The sequence below is a fragment of the Mustela putorius genome, unplaced genomic scaffold (genome assembly GCF_011764305.1).
Source record: "Mustela putorius furo isolate JIRA1106 unplaced genomic scaffold, ASM1176430v1.1 tig00000224_pilon_pilon_pilon, whole genome shotgun sequence".
Classification (NCBI taxonomy): domain Eukaryota; kingdom Metazoa; phylum Chordata; class Mammalia; order Carnivora; family Mustelidae; genus Mustela; species Mustela putorius.
This window is the reverse complement of record NW_025421321.1, coordinates 3,614,908-3,638,295: the sequence shown is the minus strand read 5'-3', so window position 1 is coordinate 3,638,295 and position 23,388 is coordinate 3,614,908. Positions and strand designations below refer to the sequence as shown.

Sequence of the window (23,388 nt, the reverse complement as noted above, 5' to 3'; positions counted from 1 at the left end):
ATACAAAGGCATTTTCGTAAGTCCCACACCGGTCCATGTTTTTCAACCTACATGCCTTGGATACCATTCAGTGTTCCTTTGGATGACATGTACATTGTACATTGACATGTACATGTACATTGTACAATGACAAACGTATTAAGAAATGCATGTTTGGTTGCTACATATGTCTTGGCTCTGTACTCACAGTATATTTCAGACTCGTTCTTCCACACATATCAGTGTTCTAAAAAAATAATTTCCCTTGAGAAATTATAGCATAGTAAAAAGTTGGCAAATACTATTACATTATGAATTTTTTATTTTTTCATAAACACTTGTTTAATTTATTTTAGGTGGTTTGTTCTTTGCAAAGCCTATGCGTTCCAAGGGATATGTGACCATGTTAGACCCATTTCAGCAAATCTATGGAAAACGCATGGGTGGGCTCCTATTTATTCCTGCGCTAATGGGAGAAATGTTTTGGGCTGCTGCCATTTTCTCTGCCTTAGGTAAGGACCTCTGCCTTTCTCTGGTTAACGGAACATCACATACCCAACTTTACTCACTTAAGCCACAGGCCAGGCCACCTGAAGCCTCCTTCATCTTGATGAATGCAACCATCTCTGTGCTTATTGTGCAGGGCTCCTCCTCTAGTCTACACATAGTACAGACTCATCCTTCTAAAATGCAAATCTGCTCAAGTCTCTTTACTGATCCTTTCCAAACTTTTAAGTGAGTGCATAAAGCTTTTTATGACTTGGGCTCTGATTCCTCTCACTATCCCTCCCTTCCTTCTTCCATAACTCTAGACTTCACCTCCTCTCTTGCCTCTAACACTGTGAAAGTCCAGGTGCCCTCTACTTTGGACTTGTTCCCCCTCTGCCTTTTTGACTTCCACCTAACCAACCAGAAAATGTCCTTCAGTCTTCTCTTAAACCTCATTTACTCGAATCATAATCTTGACCTTGCTGGATGACTTTCCTGTGGGCTTCCCTAGGCACGTGGAATTCTCTTTTCATTGGACTTGTCACTTCGTGTGACTATGTGCCTGTTTATCTGTATCACACCCAAAACCAACCTCACAAAAGGGATTATAAATTTCTTGAAGGCAGGATTTGTGTCTTGTTAATAGTTGTATTTTTATCACAAATAAATGAATGAGTGAGCAAATTATCTCTTTCTTCAAAAGAGAAGAAAAACAATGATACTCCTTTTCTCAATGTAATCCTAAAGTACTGAGTTGTAGACATGTTTAGGGATCTAGAAAATGAACTTAGACTCCAATTAATGCTAAGGGACAGCCCATCCTGGGCTCACTGATTCTCAGCCCACATGTAAGGTTTAGAAAATGAGAGATTTCAGTGGGATATTGGGAGATCTTCAGCCAGGCTTAATAACCTGCCTTTTGATCAAGGTGAAATATAAGCCATTTCACTGAGCATTGATTTCCTTCTTGAAGATCAACAGGGTTGGAAGTTCCACCACTCTCCTCAGTGAACTATGTGCATGTTTGACATCCAGGCATCTGTGTGTGTTTCTCCCCATCATTTCTTCCAAAGGAAGATAAAGGGCTTCAGCCTACAGTTAGACCCCAAGTGGTAAAACCAAAAGTAAGATGAATGTCCTTCTACAGTATATATTCCAGACCACAAACTTGTCTACTGGCTTCAGTATTATCATCAGATCTGACCTCTATAATATCAGATATTTGTTTATGTTACCTTTCACTCCTTTCTTTTTCAGATTCCCATATAATCTTACCTTCTTGGTCTTCAACTGTAAAATGAAGGGATGATTTGATGTAGAAAAGAAGAGAGTTTGATAACTATAAAATACTGTGTAACTCAGTGGAAAATGTTGCACATTCTTGGTGCAATATAATAATACTCCACAGTTACAACTGCACTTATATCCTAATGAAATTATGTGTAAAAATAGACCTCCCTTCCCACCTTGTTCTCATTAGCCAAGAAGCAATGGGTAGTTTATTTGTCATTAGTTTCAACACTAAAAAATGCTGATTTTAAGACAAGCTGCCCGCTGAGGTATTTTAAAAGGAGTAGGCTCAATAGCTAACAGAATACAAAATGTTCACTCTCATGGAATAAAGATCAATTTATATTATAGAGCCCTAAGGAGAGAATTGAATTAATAAACTAATATTTCTCTTTTTTAAAAAGGTTGGGTTTTTTTGTTTTGTTTTGTTTTTTTTAAGAGAAAGAGAGCATGAGCAGGGGGAGGGGCAGAGGTGAGAGAGAAAGAAGCAGACTCCCTGCTGAGCAGGGAGTCTGCCATAATTCTCAATCTCAGGACCCTAAGATCATGACCTGAGCCTAAATCAAGAGTCACTCAACCGACTGAGCCACACAGGTGCCCCAAATAATATTTCTAAAGTATTTTGGAAATATAAACTTGACCTAAACTCTAAACCCTAAACTTTGCTGCAATTAGTTATTTTTGTATATGTGTGTGTGTCTATGTCTGTGTGTGTGACAATATATATGTATATAGAGAGAGAGATATAGATATAGAGAGATTATATATCTATATCTCTATATATCTATCTATATCTATATAGATATAGATATAGATATATCTCCTTCTCTACATAGATGCATACACATCTCAAACAACATGTATAAAAACACTGCTGCTATTCCTTGAAATATATGCTCTGGTAAAGAGAATGTGCATTTTTAGATTAACATTTTCTTCAAAAATGATAGTTGGACATAATGCAAAATTAACGTTTATTAGAAATAACTTGGAATGCTTAAGAATAGACAAATATAAGATCTATTACCACCTTCCTGTGAATGTGCTTATTAGTTCACCACTGAAACTTAGAAGAGAATTTTAAACTGTCTTTTTGGCATAAATGCACATCCTTTATATGCAATTTTTTAAAGATTTTATTTATTTATTTATTTGACAGAGACAGAGATCACAAGTAGGCAGAGAGGCAGGCACAGGGGTGGGGAAGTAGGCTCCCCACTGAGCAGAGAGCTTGATGCAGGGCTCGATCCTTTGACCTGAGATCACAACCTGAGCTGAAGGCAGAGGCTTTAACCCACTGAGCCACCCAGGTGGTCCTATATGCATATTTTTTTAAAGAAAATATATATTTAGGAGTGCCTGGATGGCTCAGTCAGTTAAGCATCCGACGCTTGATTTCAATCCAGGTCATGATCTCGGGAACATGGGATTGAGCCCTGCATCAAGCTGCACACTCAGGACAGGGTCTGTTTAGGATTTCTCTTTCCCTCTCCTTCCACTCTTCTCTCAACTCATGCACTCAAAATAAATAAATAAATAAAACCTTAAAAAAATGTATGTTTATACTTCTCAAAACTCAAATTCAGTGAATATTTATAACTTTATTTATAGTATGTTTATTTTTATGGTTGCATGAATAAAGTAATATTTCATAACAGATCTGGAAGTATAAACTTATTTTATTCACTACAAATGATGGAATCTTTAGAAAATATTTTTGAGAAAAAAATTTATCCCAATCTTTATAGTGATAGGAAAGCTGGTGACTTCTTTAAAACCACTGAGTTGCAACCAAATGATAGTATTTACCAATATCTAAATCTTTAGGATCCTCGTCTAGTGCTCTTTCTTCTATAGCATGTAGCCTCCCACGCCACCTTTTGGAGGTGTAGCATTAGTAAAGGTAAGACTTACTAATGGGTAGAAAATTAAACAGCAGCCCAAAGAGGCAGGATAATAATTGTACTTTTCAAAATTCATGAGATATGGCTTAGAAATGTTGTTATTAAAGGAGAAAACCAGACCAAAAGAATGGCAAAGAATTGCAACTAAAGTTTCAACATGAAGTAAATAATTGCAGGGGAAAAAAAGGTTGTTATGTTTCTATACAGGAATAACTCAATTATCCAAAGTCACTTCTAAATAATTGAAATAATAGACTGCATTCCCTTGTCTTCATCCTCCAATTCCTTACCAGACTTTTCCTTTTATTAATTATCTTTACTCAAGAAAATAATTTTGTTAACCAAATGCAAAGTACTAAGAAAAAAAATCTTGAAAAATATTTATATTGTTATCTTTGATATCATATATATTCTTTGCCCCTTCGCAAAATGGATTTTCATCTCTGGTAGGTTGCATACACTGTTAGCATGCAATTAAGGGATGGTAGCAGTAGCAGAACATAAGATTGCAATTAAAAATCACATATTTGTTCTGTGTAGGTTAACATTCCTTAATTGCTGTGTTAGTGATATAACATATAAACTATATAACTTTGAGAACAATGGGAAAGGGTTTGTAAACCAGCAAGTGAATTCCAAACTGAAAGTCCAGGAACCATAGTGATCCAATTGTGCATTCCCTAATATTCTCACTGGAAATATAGATACTAACAAACACAATAAACAAAGTCATAACATAGGAAAAACATAAATTTTATTTATAAGGCAGATTTAAAACTCTGCTAAGAAAAAAAAGCTCTGCTAATGAAAATTACTTAAAAAGATGATGTTAAAATCTAGCAGTGGGACTGGAATAAAATTTAACAATTTTATTATTTTCTTTTACAAAATTGTCTTAAACCTTGGTACCTTTTACCATCTGTTATCTAAAAAAAGCTAACAAGGAGGCACCTGGGTGGCTCAGTTGGTTAAGTATCTGAATCTTGGTTTCACCTCAGGTCCTGATCTCATGGGTCATGAGATCAAGCCTCGAGTTGGGCTTTGCGCTCAGTGGGAGCCTGCTTAGATATTCTCTCCTTCTGCCCCTTCCCCTGTTTGCTCTCTCTCTATTTCTCTCTCAAAATTAAATAAATACATCTTGGGGCACCTAGGTGGCTTAGTGGGTTAAAGCCTCTGCCTTCGGCTTGGGTCATGATCTCAGGGTCGTGGGATCGAGTCCCGCATCGGGCTCTCTGCTCAGCAGGGAGCCTGCTTCCTCCTCTCTCTCTTCCTGCCTCTCTGCCTACTTGTGATCTCTGAGTGTCAAATAAATAAACAAACAAACAAATAAATAAATACATCTTTAAAAGAATAAAAATAAAAAGCTAGTGGGGTCAGAGTTAATGCAAAATGGAAAATGGGTGATTGTGCTTATTTTGAGGATATGAATAAATACATTGCATATAGCTAGTATATATCATGGAATTTTAAAGTCATGTCATGGATTTTGGGTGTCCCACATGAACAAGTTACCAAAGCATCAATTTCAGAAAGAAAGGATATTTTTAAATAATATGTATTATATACTTAAGTGTGTATATATATATATACATATATATATAAAGATATGCAAGTTATAGAGATTTTAAGATTTTTATATGAAAACTTACATTAACTGTTATCATCCAATATATTTCACATGACATGGGGAAGTACCTGCTGTCCCTGAACATTCAGTATATCCTTGAACAGAAAGTGGAATCCACTTGAGTACCTTGACTACAGAATTCTCTTGTCTGCTTTCTTCAGGAGCCACCATCAGTGTGATCATTAACGTCAACGTGCAAGCTTCTGTCATTGTCTCCGCACTGATCGCCACTCTGTACACGCTGGTGGGTGGTCTCTATTCCGTGGCCTACACCGATGTTGTTCAGCTCTTTTGCATCTTCATAGGCCTGGTAAGTGGAGCCAGTCACAGACTTTCTTCTTTTACTTTCTTCTCCTTCTTCTTTCTAAACAGTAATGTGGCATTTTATATGAACTCAGCAAAAATTAATAAAAATGTTATTTTCCATCATGATTAACACATAGTAAGTCATGTAGCATTTGAAATTTCAAATTTATCAGCAAAGTAATTGGACAAAAAACTGTAGTCGTTTTCTTATTTTTTTGACAGAAAATATGCTCTCAGTTTAATTCTTAGAAAGGTCTAGAGCTTCCTTTCCTTCATGCCTACATTTGAAGGAAACCTATGTGTGCCCTTCCTTGAGTTTGAAGGCAACACATTTTACTCAGAGTTAAAATGTCACTGAGCAAGGAGCCCAATGTGGGGCTCAATCCAAGGACCCAAGGATCATGACCTGAGCTGAAGGCAGATGCTTAACTGACTGAGCCACCCAGGCACCCCCTGCATTGGTCTCTTAATCTTTCCCTGTAATTATTTTAATTGATCCATAAGACTGTTCATAAGACAGAAATTATCCCATTCAAAAAAACTGTGGGTTTCAATATTAATCTTTACTATTTGGGGGGGTCTAAAAACAAAGAAAATGTTTAATAATATAAGGCATTAACAAGATTTATCATGTATTGCTTTTAGGTCCTAAACTAGATTATGTAATATATGTGTGTTTTATTCAGTAAAAAGTGCTACATAATTATGAGACATATTATTGATACATTAAAAGTGCTTTAATTCTGAAATTTCAAAAAAAAAAGTGCTTTTGTGTATTATGAACACATTTTAGTCAATGATGAGCCTTTGCAAACTCAACATCTTAAATGTGAAGACTGTATTATTACACATATAACAATATCGAACATCTAGGACATAACCAAAAAAATGGCGTGAGCAGTCCATGCTGGGCACTGTAGTGAGTTCATACACATGATTGTTATCCCAGCTGTGCAGCCTGTAGGGCCAGTGCCCTTGGAGAAAGGCCATGGAGAGAAGCTGAGACTGCACATCATGACTTCCTTCTCATGGATGATTAAAGCACCTTTTGAGACTTCTCTTTTTTCCTTCTTTTTCTCAGAATGAAAAGCTCTTTATTTTCATGCTTACACTAGACAGAAATGAAAAGTGAAGTCAAATCTCATATTCATTTTTTTTTTATTTTCTAGCATCTTCAATAATGGGAAGAAATTTTTAAAAGAATGGACTACAACTAAAATTACAGCTTAGCCATAAACTGACATATGCTAGCTATGATCACATTTCCTCTTTTTCCCTTAGCATCTATGTGCATGTCATGGAATCTCATTCACTAGTAGCTTTGTTGAATTCAAGTCAATTTAATTTGCTCAATGACTCCTATTTTCTTATTTTTAAATTGTGAGAAGCAAGTGGACAGTGCTGAAATTCAGAATTCTCCTTAGCATCATCATAAACTTCCAGAAATAGATCTCTGTTTGGAACACTGGAAGCAAGTTTGGTTTGGCAATGACAGATCTCTTAGCTGATGTACTTGGTATTTTAAGAAAGGCAATGCTGTGGCACCTGGGTGGCTCAGTCACTTAAGCGTCTGCCTTCAGCTCAGGTCATGATCTCAGGGTCCTGGGATTAAGGGCTGCATTGGGTTCTCTGCTCAGCAGGGATCCTGCTTCCCCCCCACCCCTGCCTGCCTCTCAGCTACTTGTGATCTCTCTTTCAAATAAATCAATAAAATCTTTTTTTTTTTTAGAAGAGAAAGAAAGTAGCTGAGGCACCTCGGTGGGTCAGTGGGTTAAACCTCCGCCTTCGGCTCAGGTCACGATCTCAGGGTCCTGGGATCAGGCCCAGGATCAGGCTCTCTGCTCAGCAGGGAGCCTGCTTTCCCCTCTCTCTCTTCTTGCTGCTCTGCTGCCTTGTGATCTCTCTCTCTGTTAAATAAATAAATTTTAAAAGAAAGAAAGAAAGACAGACAATGCCAGGGGATGAAGCTACTTACTGATGATATATGTAATTTCTCATTGCCTTTCATGAGACCAGAACTTAAAATACATGGGACTATAAATCAAGCATGCCTGCATAAAGGTGATGGGACAAATACCTGTGCGGACAGATGTTAGAGTGCTTTTCTTCTACGAAATGTGACTAAACTGGTGAGGAATCGAGTTGTCTTAGTTACGTTAAGAGACAATTGACTTGACTGAGTAAAAGGCCAAGCTTAGTTTGTTTTCCAAGCTGCAAAAGGCTATACATGCATACATAATTAATGAATCAATTCACACCTTAAACTATCTCCTTTTCTCAAATTCTCCAATTCTGTTGATGTTATCACCATCCTTGGAGCCCCACCACTGTAAACTTGAAGTTCATCTGTTCATTTTCTCTCTCTGAATCTCTTCCTGCTATAATCCAAGGGCTGCTCAATCTCCCTTCAGAACCCTTTTCAATACCAGTGTCTTTCCATTTCCAATATGATGGCTCTACTTAAGGCTTTTATGTGGGTCATTTTAGTGCACCTACTATTTTTCCTGATTTCTCCTTCTCCTAAGCTCACTGTTTACATCTACGATATTAAAATGCAGATGAAATCTACTAAAATCTTTTTACAACTCAGGAGAAATGCCTCCAGTTGCTACAGAACAAAATATAAACCCCTTTGCTTTCAAATCAAATTTCTTGCCATGTGTTTGTTTATCTATCCCATTTCCCTAGGCCACTCCCATGTCAGCACACCTTGTCATGCAGAAGATCTGAGGGCTCACCCCATAGGTTGTCCTCTTTACCTTGATCCACATAGAAGGCCTCCCCATTCTGTTCCTTATTTTTTATTAGCACTGGGCTCATCCTTGGAGTTTTGTCTTTCCCACCAAATTCTTAATCAGATCTTTCCTTGTCATTTTAATAAACGGACATCTTTCTCTAATTCAAAGAAAACATGAAAAGTTTATATATCGATATGCTTCATGTTCTTAAATTTAATGTTTTCTTCCCAAAGGTTGGCTGACTGCTTCTATAACTGATAAGACATGGTGTAAATAAATGCAGGCATAGGTAATATATTACTCTAACTTTTTAAATCAGAATTTCATGGCGTCCCACAAAGAACGTGATTCCAGGTTCTTCTCTGTCTGAACAAAAGGAAAAACTGAGCTGTGTGGTCTATGAAAAAATAAAATGTGTGGCAAAAGTCGTAGCTTAACTCTGTCATACCCCTCTTTGGTTGCAGTGGATCAGCGTCCCTTTTGCCCTGTCACATTCTGCAGTTACTGACATTGGGTACACTGCTATGCATACCAAGTATCAAAAGCCTTGGCTGGGGACCATTGAATCATTTGAAGTCTACACTTGGCTTGATAGTTTTCTGCTGTTGGTAAGTAATGCCCTTACCTGAGGACTGCAATCTCATTTTTCCTAAAATCAAATACATTTTTAAGATTTAAGTCTTGTATGTAAATTTCACCTACTGGCTCACATCTCTTTCTGCACTGACTGCTTCTTGTTGGAAGATGGGGCCACTTACTGTGGCAGCTGACTAGTGTCAAAGTGGAGAGAAAGTGAAGCCTTAAAGGGAGAATGTCTATAGTGTGATGTATGGTGCATCCATATTTCTGTTGTGCTGTAAGTCAGAAACAGCATGCCCTACCCCCAGAGACTTCCCCAACCTGGGGCCACGCCATCTGAAAGTTTTAATCTGTATTTTGGAGTAAGTAACCCATTTAGTCCCTAATTACTGATAAATTATTGTCAAAAGGCCTTTAGTGCACATAGAAGTTGGGAAAAGAGGTGTCATTCAAGAAAGATGCCAACAAAGAAGCGCTGGGAAGTCAGAGACAGCTTAGGAACATGCAGAACTTTGGGGTGAAGGTGTTGGTAGTGAGACGTGGGACACAGAAACAATAAAGGCAGATCACAGATTGACAGAAGAGGGGAAAGCCAAAAGAACCTGCCATATTTTGTGATTTTGCTAACTGGAGGAGTTACTTACAAAAATAAAACATTGTATTTAATTTCAAAATAAATAGATTAATGTTTATATCAAAGTGAAGGGGAAATTATTTTTGTTTCCTTTTTAAAGGGCTCACGATATTTTGTGATTTTACTTTGTATTTGTTGCACTTTGCTAAATTTCAGCACTTAAAGTCAATGTGTCTGTCCCAGTAGAAAAATTCCTGGTAAGGGGCACCTGGGTGGCTCGGTGGGTTAAGCCTCTGCCTTCAGCTCAGGTCATGATCCCAGGGTCCTGGGATCGAGCCTCACATCCGGCTCTCCGCTTGGCAGGGAGCCTGCTTCCTCCTCCTCTCTCTCTGCCTGCCTCTCTGCCTATAAATAAATAAAATCTTAAATAAAAAAAAAAAAGAAAGAAAGAAAGAAAGAAAAAGAAAAATTTCTGGTAAGAAGACAGGAAAACATGTAAATAGGCTGTTTCCAGTGGTGGGGTGATTATGAATTGAATGGAGAAAGGAGTTAAATATAACATGTATGTGAAATTATATCTGCATGGCAGGGTATATTTATGATGATATGGAGGAGATTATGGCACTCGGGGAAGATAGGTAGTCTGTTGATAATCACACCCTTGTCTGAGAGGGATTGAAATAAAGCATCAAGACCCTGAAGTCATTTCTCCTACACTACACTTTAGTCCTCAGATTTATTAATCTTCAAAATAATGTATTATATCCAATGACTGCTAAAGTTTCTTCCATCCCCAGAAAATTATATGGCCAAGTCCTGTTCATTCTTCAAAATGTAGCATAAGTGGTAGTGAAAGTCGATGTTGAATGAATGAGTGAGTGAACTGTAGAAGTATGCCTCGAAATGTTTCACCAAGGGTCTCTGATCTTCCAACTGTCTCCCTGAACTTCCACTTGTCATAAATGACTTGTGGAGTCCTACTCTGGATACCTCTGAAGGATCTCCCAGCCCCACCTTGAACCTGCTCGCTGATAGCAGTCCTCCCCTGGCCTATTGTGGTAGCCCTTCACAGTCTCCATGTAGCAGCCCACCTGCGTCTCACTTGTCCTAATCCATCTTCCACCTTTCACATCAGGGCTTCTGTTTGTCCTTGGAGGTCAGATTTTACCTTACTTACAAAGCTCTGATGACTTAAATGTCCAGAGAGTTTGGCAAAAAAAATTAGAGTGTTTCAATTCATACAGGCATTGAAATTATTGGTGAATATTCATTGGCATAGAAAATGTTAGTGATATTCATACAGTCCTGACTTGTAATGGTTTGACTTAACAGGTTTTCAGCTTTGCAGTGGTGAGAAGGCAATAGGATTCAGTAGAAACCATACTTCGAATTTTGGTCTTTTCCTGGGCTAGCAGTATGTGGTATGATCCTCTCTCGTTGTGCTGGGCACCAGCAGCCAGCCACAGCTCCCAGTCAGCCATGAGGGTGAACAACAGATACACTGACAAACATTCTGAACCCATACACCAAGCTGCTATTCACTTTAGGTATAGTACTCAATGAATTATATAAAATAATCAAGACTTCATTACAAAGTATCTAACATTTATGTTAAATGACTTGCCAAACTATAGGCTAATGTCAGTGTTCTAAGCATGTTAATGTAGGCTAGGTTGAGCTATGGCGTTCAATAGTTTAGGTGTATTAAATGCATTTTGGATTTTGACTTCAGATTTTTTCAGTTTACAATGGGTTTATTGAGATATAACACCAACATAAGTCAAGGAAGATCTATATTGATTTAACAAGTTACAAGCCAAAGGAAAAGTTTTGGAAGAGTATAGACTTGAGGCATGGATTATGAATTTTAGAATTTCTTCTTTTACTTTTTTTTTTTTTTTTTTTTTTTTTTTTTTTACTTTTGAACATGTATAGCTTTTATATGAGGAGATTATCCTGGAATCAATACATGACAAGCACTCTCAGCACAGAGGTGAAAGTGATAAACAATACATCCCAGAATTTAGAGCCCAGTGAGAGAAGACAGGCAATTAAAGAAACAGCTTCAGTACATTGGAATATGGAAATTCATTCACCAGTTCACTCATTCATATGATAAGTATTTATGGAACACTGACTCTAAGCAAGTCAAAGAAACATGGCTGTAATCATAGGGAAGGTATTCCCCAGCCTCCTCTTTAACCACTCCCTAACCTTTAATTAAACTAAAGAAACAGTGGTCTCAGCGCTGCTTCATTGCTTTTTTTCTTTCTTCCTTTTTCACACTGAATTCTCAGCTAGGTGCTTTCTTCTCTCTCCATCTCTACCTTGTGATACCCTCTCAATGCTTAAGAACTGACTCCAGGTCAATTCTGTAGGTTTTCCTGATTACTATGCAGTTGTCCTTCCTCCCACTTGTCCCCCGCCTCTGTTAACCCTAATTAATTAATTGTTCTCAATTTTCTTCCCATTTATACATCCTTATAGAAGGCAACAAATTACATTACAGTTCACGGTCTTCAAAACTTTTATGATTGTATATCCTCAATAAGAATTTTAAGCATACTCCTGATGTAGGTATGTGTAGTTATGAATTACTTACACATAGTGTACTAATATGTTATATCATTTAATTGAAAAAGTAACATGTAAGTATGAGGTAAAATTGAGTATAAATAGAAATTCTAATATTTCCTTTGATGCTCTTTATATTGTCTTGAGCACCCTGCACACCCTGATTTGGAAAATGCTGCATTTCATTGACTCTTCCAGTGAACAGGGAGCTCCAGAGCAAGAACCATTCCCCTCAAAACCATCATACTACCTGGTCCAGAAATATTTATTGGGTTTTATTAATTCAAATTAAAGTTACTCCTTTCAGAATCTTAATTTTTTAAAAATTACATTATGATGGTTAAAACCTCCAGGTGAAAACAAATTGAAGAGTTCTGGATAGTTGTAGTGCAGTTTGAAGTAGGTAAATTAAAGAATAGAAAAGATTGGGCTATGTAATGATGAAGGAAAAAACTTCAGGAAATTCTGCACAGTTGAAAACAGGACAACAACATGACTGCAATTGAGGTGTTTGGCAGGTAGGACCATTTATGGTACATAAGAATCATACATATGACTATTGTGAATGTGACTATTAAAAAATCTTATTTCAAAATCCTAATACATATTGCTCGGCTCCAATTCATTCTGAGTCTCTTTTGTTCCCATGCAGATGCTGGGTGGAATCCCATGGCAAGCCTACTTCCAGAGGGTCCTCTCTTCATCCTCAGCCACTTATGCTCAGGTGCTATCTTTCCTGGCAGCTTTTGGATGCCTGGTGATGGCTCTACCAGCCATACTCATTGGGGCCATTGGAGCATCAACAGGTATCTCTCTTGGAACTCCACTAACTGACCCACTGAGATTTCACTGAAATGACCAATTACCACCCAGCTCCCCTCCCTCTCCCACTTATCCTCTTACCTCCACTTAGTTGAATGTTTCTCATCATATTCATATAGAGACCTTTATTATAGCATTCAAGTAATTGTATTGTAGCTCAGTGTCTCCAGTTTTTAATGCTCTCCCCACCAGTAAAACATATGTGAGCATACCCCTTCATGTTGATATACTTATCAATTGTGTATATGTAATTCTGTCAACAGTGGTTCTCAACAAAAGTACACATTGACATCATCTGGGGAGGAGAAAAGATGCTTTAAAAAATAACTCTTTCTACCCTACCCCACTGGGATTTTATTTTAATAATATAAGGTGGAGCCAGAGACTAGGGTTTTTTTTAAAGCCCCTTGGTTGGTCAAACTTAACCTGATTTGAAATCTACTGGCTTTAAAATTTAATGACACCTAAGGACCAGTTTGAACTTGAGATTTTCGCTTTATATTTGTAATTGTTTGTTAATTAAGAATTTTCTTTCTTGGAGAAATAAACCAATAAGTGTGCAGGTAAAGGTAAAATTAAGGCACTGAGACTTAGAGAATAATTTATTCAAATTTGGTAAAAAGAGCATCGTAAGATGCTTATCTCCTAGTTAGCCTCTATCTAAAACATTTTTAAAATATCACCCTTAATTTAATTGAAATTGTTAATTATTCCTGACACTTACATATCTATGCTATATAACTTCCATGAGCATTCATGAAAATACATCACAGTAACCCAAATTCAAAGAATTCCTGTAGGTAGATATCATTAAAACAAACTAAAGAAGTTTACCCCTCACTCCACTGTGTTTTGTAGAGATGTTACAGGGTGATAAACTCACCGCTATTTTGATTTTCAATTAATAGAGCTACTTACTGGATTATGTAACATTTACAAGAGCAGTCATGGGTCATGTGTATATTTTCCATTCCAATTGTTCCTTCGTGACATAAGCAAACACTTAAAAAGATGACTGACAAAGGTCATTGTGTGTCTTAGAGCAAAAGATAGCACTTATGTCACAATCAGAAAACAGATCTGACTTCTGTCTGTGTGTGGGTGTGCCTCTGTGTGTGTGCGTGTGCGCGTGTGTGTGTGTGTTGTAGGACAACAGACAGAAAAAAACGAATGTGAACTCTGTTTTTTTCTTGGATTGAGCACACATTCTTGGTTATTATTTCTGGCACCATAATAGTCTCAATGAATGTATAAAATTGGCTTCAACAAAGTATAGCTTTGAACAACCATAGTAGAAAATGGAGGAAGAAAAAAGTGGTAAGATCCAAGGGAAACTACTCTTATTTGCTCCTGGAATTATACCATCAAAGTTCAGCAAATAAAAAAGGAGCAATATTAATGTACATTTAAAGATTATATTGTATTTTTCAGTACACAATAGTATGAGTAAACAGTACTGGGTGTTATACCCAAACAATGAAGCATGGAACACTACATCAAAAACTAATGATGTACTATATGGTGAAAAATATAACACAATAAAAAAAGAACTATATATTCAAAGATAAACTTATTTTTTTTGTTTGTTTTCACCATGATTTTCTCTATCATGCATGGTGCACAAGATATTTTTGTACCCTTTACAATAAAATCCTAATGTCCATTTTCTACTTAATAAGAAAAAAACAGATTAATTAGCACAATGCAGAATTTCACTAGCTAAAAAGTCAGTTTGAAGATGTAATTTCTTCTATGAATTGTAGAGTTCAGCAGACCAACTCATCATAAAATGTAAATAATCTTATACCTTATTTTACTAGTGGTTCATCTCAGATTCTGTTGAAAAAGAATAATATTAATGTTGGTGAGTCTTCGACTGGTAATGGATAGGTTTGTATAAGTCAAAACACTCGGGGTTTTGGCTGCATTTAAAAGAATAATGAAAAATTTTGGAAAATAAATCTGATAGTGTTTAATTGATCATGCAACACCTTTAATTACAATAAAAAGACATAAACTTTCTTAAACAAAAAATACAGTGTCTTATTTTCCTTGTAGTATCAATATCAGATATAATTTCTAAGTTTCAAGCTTAAAAACTTGAAAGCACATTTTCTTATTTTATTTTTTTCAAAAAACCTTTCATATATTTGAAGAAACTACATGTTGTTTACTTTGGCTTTGTGGTTTTAAAAAACATTATCAGGCACATATATATTATTTATTTTATAAAAATGTAGTGGTTGCACAGTTTATGTATGTAATTTCTAAATCAGCTTCACATTGTTATTTTGTGAGATAAAATAAACTGGTAACACTCTGTAATAAAATTTTACTCCAAAGGTTAATATATTGCACTAACTATAATTGGTGACTTCCCAGACTTGGCAAATCATATCATCATTCAGACCTATGCTATCAGAATCTTTCAGGATATTCTGCATTGTAAAGGCATGCCTGAGAGATCCCAATGTTCATTAAGGCTTGTGAACCACTGAATGAATCCAGTGATGATTCTTCTTTCTTCTTCTTGCTTTATTAAAATCAAGCACTAGGGACGCCTGGGTGGCTCAGTAGGTTAAGCTGCTGCCTTCGGCTCAGGTCATGATCTCAGGGTCCTGGGATCGAGTTCCGCATCGGGCTCTCTGCTCAGCGGGGAGCCTGCCTCCCCTCCCCCTCTTTGCCTGCCTCTCTGCCTACTTGTGATCTCTCTCTGTCGAATAAATAAATAAAATCTTTAAAAAAAATAAAAAATAAAATAAAATCAAGCACTTTCCATTTTCTGCCCATTTCTCTCTCATCCTCCCAATGTCAAACTTGCTTTTAACATTGTTTTTAACAGCCGGGCCCACAGACTTAGAGATGCGCTGCAAACTGTTGTCTGGGCATCTCTGGTGCCCATGCCCTCCTGTTTCCTTGAGACTTTTTCTATCTTTTATGTTTTGTGTCCCTTTACACAGATTCCAAAATCCTTCTGAAGTGCAGTCTCATACTTGCACTTTCTACTCAATAAACAAGGACTTTCCTTTATCTACCATGCCCCCTGTTGTGGAATCCAATGCAAGAAGGAATTTAGTTGAGGGAAAAATAATGCTGAGGGTGCTCCAAAACCAAGTTTATAGACAGGAAGAGAATGGGTGAGAATATCTCCACTATTGCCTAAACATTAATGCATGTGTGACCAAGGACTGGATCACTGAGTGTCCTCTCACATCTCCAACTGATTGAAGAAATACTCCATGCTTTTGTCTTATAACATTTGTGTTCTGTGATTCTGTACAATTTTATGTCATAATTACAGAAGAGAAATAGGTAATAACTAGGTAGATAAATAGATAGAAAACTGATGATTGAAAGATAGATAGGCAGGTAGATGATAGATGATGATTGATAGATGATTAGATAGATGACAGATAGATAAACAGATAGATAGATAACAGGTCTTACGAATAAGGCTAAGTGTACCCAAACCCATTAGAAGCCAGGATTATATAAGACAATGGACTTCCCACCCACTTAGACCAACATACCTAGTTAGATTTCTAGACCTAATTATAGACTTCTCCTCTAATTCGACTTATTAATACATTCTAAATTTCAAAAGCTCTTAGTAGATAGGATGACCCCCAGATGGATAAAGAATATACATTTCTTTGGTTGTTTTTATATTTGTTTTTTTCTGTTCAACAGACTGGAACCAGACTTCATATGGGCCTCTAGATCCCAAAGACAACAATGAAGCGGACATGATTTTACCAATTGTTCTGAAGTACCTCTGCCCTGTGTACATTTCTTTCTTTGGTCTTGGTGCAGTTTCTGCTGCTGTTATGTCCTCAGCAGATTCTTCCATCTTGTCAGCAAGTTCCATGTTTGCCCGGAACATCTACCAGCTTTCATTCAGACAAAATGTAAGAATGTTTTTTTTCAGACATAACATTATTGTTGTTGTTGCTGTTGTTGTTGTTGTTGTCACCTTTATATTTATTGTGTCTGTAGTATTGTATATATAGTAATATCCTATATTAAAATCAGACCCTAGTTTGATTAAGCACACAAGGTTAAATAATGCTGAATTTTATTTAAGCTGTACATAAACATTTTTAATGCATGTTATCATTCATGTTCATATGGAAAGGAACATATCAACACGAGTATTTTTTGAGAGGTACATTCATATTGCTGTAATTTACATTGCTTGTCTTTCTAATGAAAGAGTCATGAAACCTAAAGTATCAAAAAACTTTGAGTTTAATCAAGTATGATAAAAAAAAAAAAAGAACTTGAAGCAGAACATAGTGAGCAAGTTATTTGGTGGGCATTTGTGCAGTTGAACTCCCAAGTCTATATTGATAAGAAAACTGCCCTCGCTGCGATTGGCCTGACTGAATCAAGTCGGTACAGAACAGCACTGTTGTGTCACTGAGGAGCCAATAAACCTATTCAACTTCCTCCTTCACTAAGGCTTTTTCTTTCTCTAGTTTTTTAGTTTTTCTAGGTCATAGTGAACAAAATGGTCGCACTTGTTTTTAAGGTGGCTAGACTTAAAGATGGTGGGACTCCCAGGACACAGCAAGCAAGAGTGAGCTGTGCCTCCTCACAGCCACCTAGGAATTATTCCTTAATATGTAAACTCCGTTATGTGAAGACCTTTCTTGCATTATTATTTCCCTATGATGGCACAGTAGCTCACACCCCTCTTCCACGCACATTCAGGGAAACATGTAGCTGCCCGTGCTTCTGCACATGGCACACAGAAACCCCTCCCAAAGGCCCACCAGGGAGGCCACCTAGATGGCTTAGTTCCTCTGCTGTGGCTTAGGCTGATTTTGCCCACATTGAACTATATGAACCAGGGCAACTGTTTAGACCAGTTTTAAAGCACAGAGAGGCATCTCACTCTTCACCTAAATGAACCAATGCACTGTGTGAAAAGCTGTCACTGTGGCAATTTCTTGCAGGCATCAGACAAGGAAATCATCTGGGTCATGCGAATCACGGTGTTTGTATTTGGAGCGTCCGCCACAGCCATGGCCTTACTCACGAAGACCGTGTACGGGCTCTGGTACCTCAGCTCAGACCTCGTTTACATCATCATCTTCCCCCAGCTGCTCTGTGTGCTCTTTGTCAAGGGAACCAACACGTACGGGGCTGTGGCGGGTTATGTGTCTGGCCTTTTCTTGAGAATCACCGGAGGGGAGCCATATCTGTACCTTCAGCCCTTGATCTTTTACCCTGGCTACTACTCTGATAAGAATGGCATATACAATCAGAGATTCCCATTTAAAACCCTCGCCATGATTACCTCGTTCTTATCCAACATTTGCATCTCCTATCTAGCCAAATACCTATTTGAAAGTGGAAGCTTGCCTCCCAAATTAGATGTGTTTGATGCTGTTGTCGCAAGGCACAGTGAAGAAAACATGGATAAGACAATTCTGGTGAAAAATGAAAATATTAAATTGGATGAACTTGCCCCTGTGAAGCCCCGACAAAGCCTAACTCTCAGCTCCACGTTTACCAATAAGGAGGCCTTCGTTGACATCGACTCCAGCCCAGAGGGGTCTGGGACTGAAGATAATGCGTAACAACCCCCATCCAAATTAAATACTGCTTTCACAAACTGAGTACCACGGAAGGCTAGTCCGGGAGGGATGGGTTGCAGCATATAAAAAATATACTTTAAAAGTGAACGGCATTCAGGAGGACAAAAATCCATATAGAAGTGCAATTGCACAAATGCAAGCCAAGCGAGAAGGAAGCATCTGTAAAAGCAACAGCTTGCTTTCTCATCAATATTTCTCATCCTCACTTGATTCTGACTCTAGTTAGTTTTCTTAAGTATTCAAAATTGAATTAAGCCCCCCTCAAAGAACACAGGGCCAAACAGAGTATTTATCTTTATTCTGAAAAAAAAAGTATATAAGAAAGAACCAAGGAATCTAGGTGGACTTGATCAAGACCCTGTCTGCTAATGCACTAGTGGGTCTAGTTTATTGTCACAGTGAAGTCAGGAGAGAAACTTGCCATCACTCCAATGAATGGTGCAACAAATTAACCACTGATTGTCCTGATGTGATGATTAATTCCTTCTTTCACGTTCTTAACTAGAACATTTGCTGAATATGCAATTCGTTTCTCTTTTTGTAGTGGCATGTATTATTCTGAGCACAGACAAATCAAACACATAAAAAATATTGTGTTGTGTCATTTCTTTAGGTACAAGGTAATAGAAAAGTAGAATCCATCTTTGTAGAAGAGCACTATCTCCTTGGAGTGTTTCTAACAACTACCATATGCATTGAGACATGTACCTGGAGGATGGAAGTCATGATAATTCGGCAACCTGAAAGCAGTAAATCAAGAAGGCCATTAAGCAGAAAGTGACAGGAAGAAGAGTGGGTTTTTACCTTCATCTGAAGCTTTTGTAGTTTTGCTTCATGACAAAAGAAGTAATGTCTTGGCTTCCTATCTAACCTGGTACTGGCAGTAAAATTGAGCCATATAGAAAGTGAGGTAGCAGCATAGCACCAGTTAAAGTTAATGAGAGATAGACAGCACCTCCTGATAACACTAAAAAAACAAAACTCACTTAATTTTGGACATTCATTCATGAGGATGGTTTAGTGTCAAGAGAGTGACTCTGCGGCAATTCTTGCAAAAGCCGGTCTTAGGTACTAGACAAATCACCACTACGGAGAGTAGTGAATTTTAAAATGCAGAAGAAAGCAGAAAGTAAAAATAAGTCCTAAGGGGGAAAAGCCATCAATTTTAACATTTGGTGTCCACATAACTTTCATGAGGTTGGTCATTAAATATTACTTTTCTCCTTTTCTGGAGTTAAAAAATATATAAATATATATATATGCAATGGTTTGTATCCATTTTAGAATTTTAAATTCTTTCTCAGAGGCCACATTATAGAAATAACCAGAGCTGTGTCTATAAAAAAAGAGTGAATTGATGAGCTAAAATATGATCTTAGCATTTGATCCAATAAGGAAAGGCAACATGACTTATTTAAACTAAAGCACATTGTCCAAAAACATTTGTTTTGCAATTCATAGACAAAATAAAGTTAATTCCGTGTTCAGCATTGAGTATAAAAGTTGTGTCCAGGAAGCTAGAATTCCGTGTTCAGCATTAAGTATAAAAGTTGTGTCCAGGAAGCTAGAATTCCTATTAAAAAATTATAATTGTCTAAAAGTATCAAATAATGTATCTCTTTGTTATTAAACATGAGTTAAATTCACAGGGTAATTTTTTAAAATGGAATTAAATAATTTTACATGTTATAATGTCCCATATAAAGCATTAGCTTTATAAAAGCTTGATGGAGAATATGATGTTGCATTCAGAATCTTTATAGAACATCATCTATGTTTAAGTGAAAAGAAAATTCCTTTCACTTTTCTGTTTGCTCAGAATTTTCTTTACGCCTAGTGCCCAATGGAGTACTTGGAAGGAGCACATTTTTGGAAATGGTAAGTGTGGGAATCCCAAGATTCTACGACATGGATGGAGAGAAGAACCCAGGACAGGAAGCTCACAAAGGACAAAGTACATTGATGGAAACATTCGGCACGGAAGTGACGACTTGCTGGGGACTGCTGTTCCTGGTACCTCTGATCCTTCACATGTGCCATGCTCTCCAACACACTGCCTGAATAATTGTTTCGATGCACTCCATCACCCTGAGTTTTTGTTTCAACCTATTAAGGTGGCAGCTTCCATGGAAAACATCGCCCATAAGAAAATACAACAGGGATTTAGTCTCTCTGAAGATGTTATAGTTTGCAACTTTACTGGGCAACAGTTGTCCAAATATGTTCAGATATGTGCAATAACCATATTTAAATCTGGGGAAATAGAATAAATATTAACAGTGAAAATTTCTTCCATTCCATCATTTTTGTGACAATAGAAAGATAAAGTGGGGAAAAGGGTTTACCTTGTCCAAAATATTAAAAACTAAATCGCTTAAATAATATATTGTCACAAATAATATAAACTAATAAATAATGCCCTATTTTTACTTCATGTGTTATTTCATACCTACTCTCAAACTAAATTTACAAAAAAAGCTAGTTTAGTATAAAATCCACTAATAAATATGATAAATATTAGTAAGGTGATTCTTTTAAAAGGACAAAAAATGTTGATCAGAAGGAATGAAACAATGATCACAGAGTTGTTAGGCACATTCACATGCACATTTTCCCATTTCCAAGGAAGGAACAAAGTTGTGACTCTCAGAAGACAATGCCTTATGCTCATCTCTGCTGTTTTGACTTCACGGGTAATGCTGGTGGCTTTGTATTCTTCCAGCTTCACTCAGTGAGTCTAATTTTCAAAAACCCATTCTCAATGAAAATAAAACAACAGAAACATTTTAGACACTAGCTATATTAACCTCTGGAGGCAATACCTCTAGATAAAGCATTAGGATAAAACATATATTTTATTTTCATACTTCTACAATAATTGTAACATGGTTTTTTGGGGTAATTTTAATGTGTTCTTCTCCACACACATGTTTTCCAAAACATCAAGCTTATAGCTGGACTGATAAATCAACAAGCTTTCAAACACTCAATGTCAAAATTCTACTTTGTTGCTACTGTTAAAAGTAATGAATTTTATGTGAATGTCAAATGAATGTAAGCTTGAAATAAGTGAATCTACGCTAATGGCTATTAGCTGTTTTATTTGGAAATAATGAATTTGCATTGTATTTTAAACATAAAGTGTGACTTTTTTTTAGTCTCTGAGAAAATTTATTCCTGCATACTGTATAATTTATTGTAAATTTGCTACTGAACAGACAGATACAAATAATGGTTCTAAACATATATTTTTGTCTGTCAAAATATTACATAAACTGTGCTTAAAATAAGTAGATTTGAAGCTATACATGTAAATGTTTTCAATGTAATGGTATTGTATTAAATTGTGCTGGTGCAATTCAGGAGATCATTGTCCAGGCGTGGCTTTTTGCGGCCCTCTCTTAAAAGAAATATAAGTGGTGCTTGGAGACAACTATGCAATGGAATTAAAATAAACCATCTCACTGCTGGAACATATAAAAATATGAAATAGAAAAGTTTCACCTTGCATAAATCTTAAGGAAATATATGATATTATATCTCAAAAAATATGAATTGCTATTCCTGGAAAAGAAGTTCTGTCACTGCACACAGGACTTTCTTTGAGTCAAGCATATCAGTAGACAGAATATCTATTCCATATATCAAAATATCTGCATCTTAAAAACCAAAGAGCTGTCTGATAATTATTGATCTAGGATACACAGGCAATCACTAAGTAAAGAACTGTCTTCATTATGTTCTATATATACTTTATATATCTTACTAACTCTAAGAGTCTTGAAAAGTATAATTATATGTATCCTCAGAAGAACTGCCCCTTACACCTTAATCATAAGCAATTCTGCCTTTGGATATATATAGAGAGGAGGGACCTAGAATGAGCTTAAGGATGAATGAAGAAAAGAATAAGTGGTTACAGGAAGAAATATACCAGTTTGTCTGTCATTATGGACACATTTCAGAGATCCTATATTTTGCTTTATCACAAAGCTATACTATGGAGGAAAGTATTCGGAGCTAGAAAAGACAATGTGTATTGGAGCCTGTGTATGCTTTCTTCATTTTAACCCTGGAGTTAAGAGAGTTTAATTTGATTGGTAGCATTCTCCTCTAAGGCAGATATTCTGAGAGAGGTCCAAAGAATTACAAGATCATGATAAATGATTATATCTTCATGTTTTATACAATCACCCGAAGAAGAACCCCAAATCAGTAAAAACATCCAACTTTTAGTATTTAAATTCTTTATAATCAAGAAGTATATGGTAATTTTGTTTTGGTTTTTGGTTGGAAAGCTATGGTTACCTATTTAAAAAAGTAACACCTTATGTATTTTGAAGTGTTGATTTATGAATTTTTGAACTAAAAGTAGTTAAAAACATAAACCAGATAGGACCGAAAGGCTAACCATGATAGAATAGTGGATATTAATGAAAGGAATAACTGAAAATAGCCTCCCAGTGGTGCTGCAAAGTGCAGCTGGAGTGAGTGAATGGCTTGGACTCACTAGCCTCTGGCCTGATTGCAGCATCACTTGGAAGACAGTAGGTAAGAGTAGAAATGCAGAAGAAGAACGTATGGCTTCAAACAGCAGCTCTGCCTCCGACTGAGGATCACAACAGTCATAGTCTTAGTCAAAGCACTTAACCTCTAAAGCCTCAGTTTTCCAAATGAGAATTACATTTATCTGTTACTAGGATGAAATTATAGGATACCTTAAAGGCTATATGGTATATAAAACACACTTAATAAGTGTAAAAATATGGAACTATAAAACTAGATCTCCAACTGGGATAATTGGACAAAACACATCTAATTATTTGGGAAGTTATTTTGCCTGTCAATATGTCAAGTTGTCATATTCAACTACTTTTAAGTTTGGATTCTAAATTAGGGATGA

General features: G+C 36.6%; 1 protein-coding gene across 1 annotated transcript in view; it reads left to right on the top strand.

Annotated features, from left to right (window-relative positions):
• The window catches only part of SLC5A7 (solute carrier family 5 member 7), a 29,913-nt gene extending 8,063 nt beyond the window's left edge, over window positions 1–21,850 (top strand). The window contains exons 4-9 of the mRNA XM_004764355.3: window positions 336–491; window positions 5,451–5,599; window positions 8,798–8,941; window positions 12,713–12,866; window positions 16,573–16,790; window positions 17,841–21,850. Of these exons, the coding sequence (XP_004764412.1) occupies window positions 336–491; window positions 5,451–5,599; window positions 8,798–8,941; window positions 12,713–12,866; window positions 16,573–16,790; window positions 17,841–18,467 (1,448 nt within the window). The 3' untranslated portion in view covers window positions 18,468–21,850. The remainder of the gene's footprint in view (window positions 1–335; window positions 492–5,450; window positions 5,600–8,797; window positions 8,942–12,712; window positions 12,867–16,572; window positions 16,791–17,840) is intronic.
• The last annotated feature ends 1,538 nt before the right edge of the window (window positions 21,851–23,388 follow it).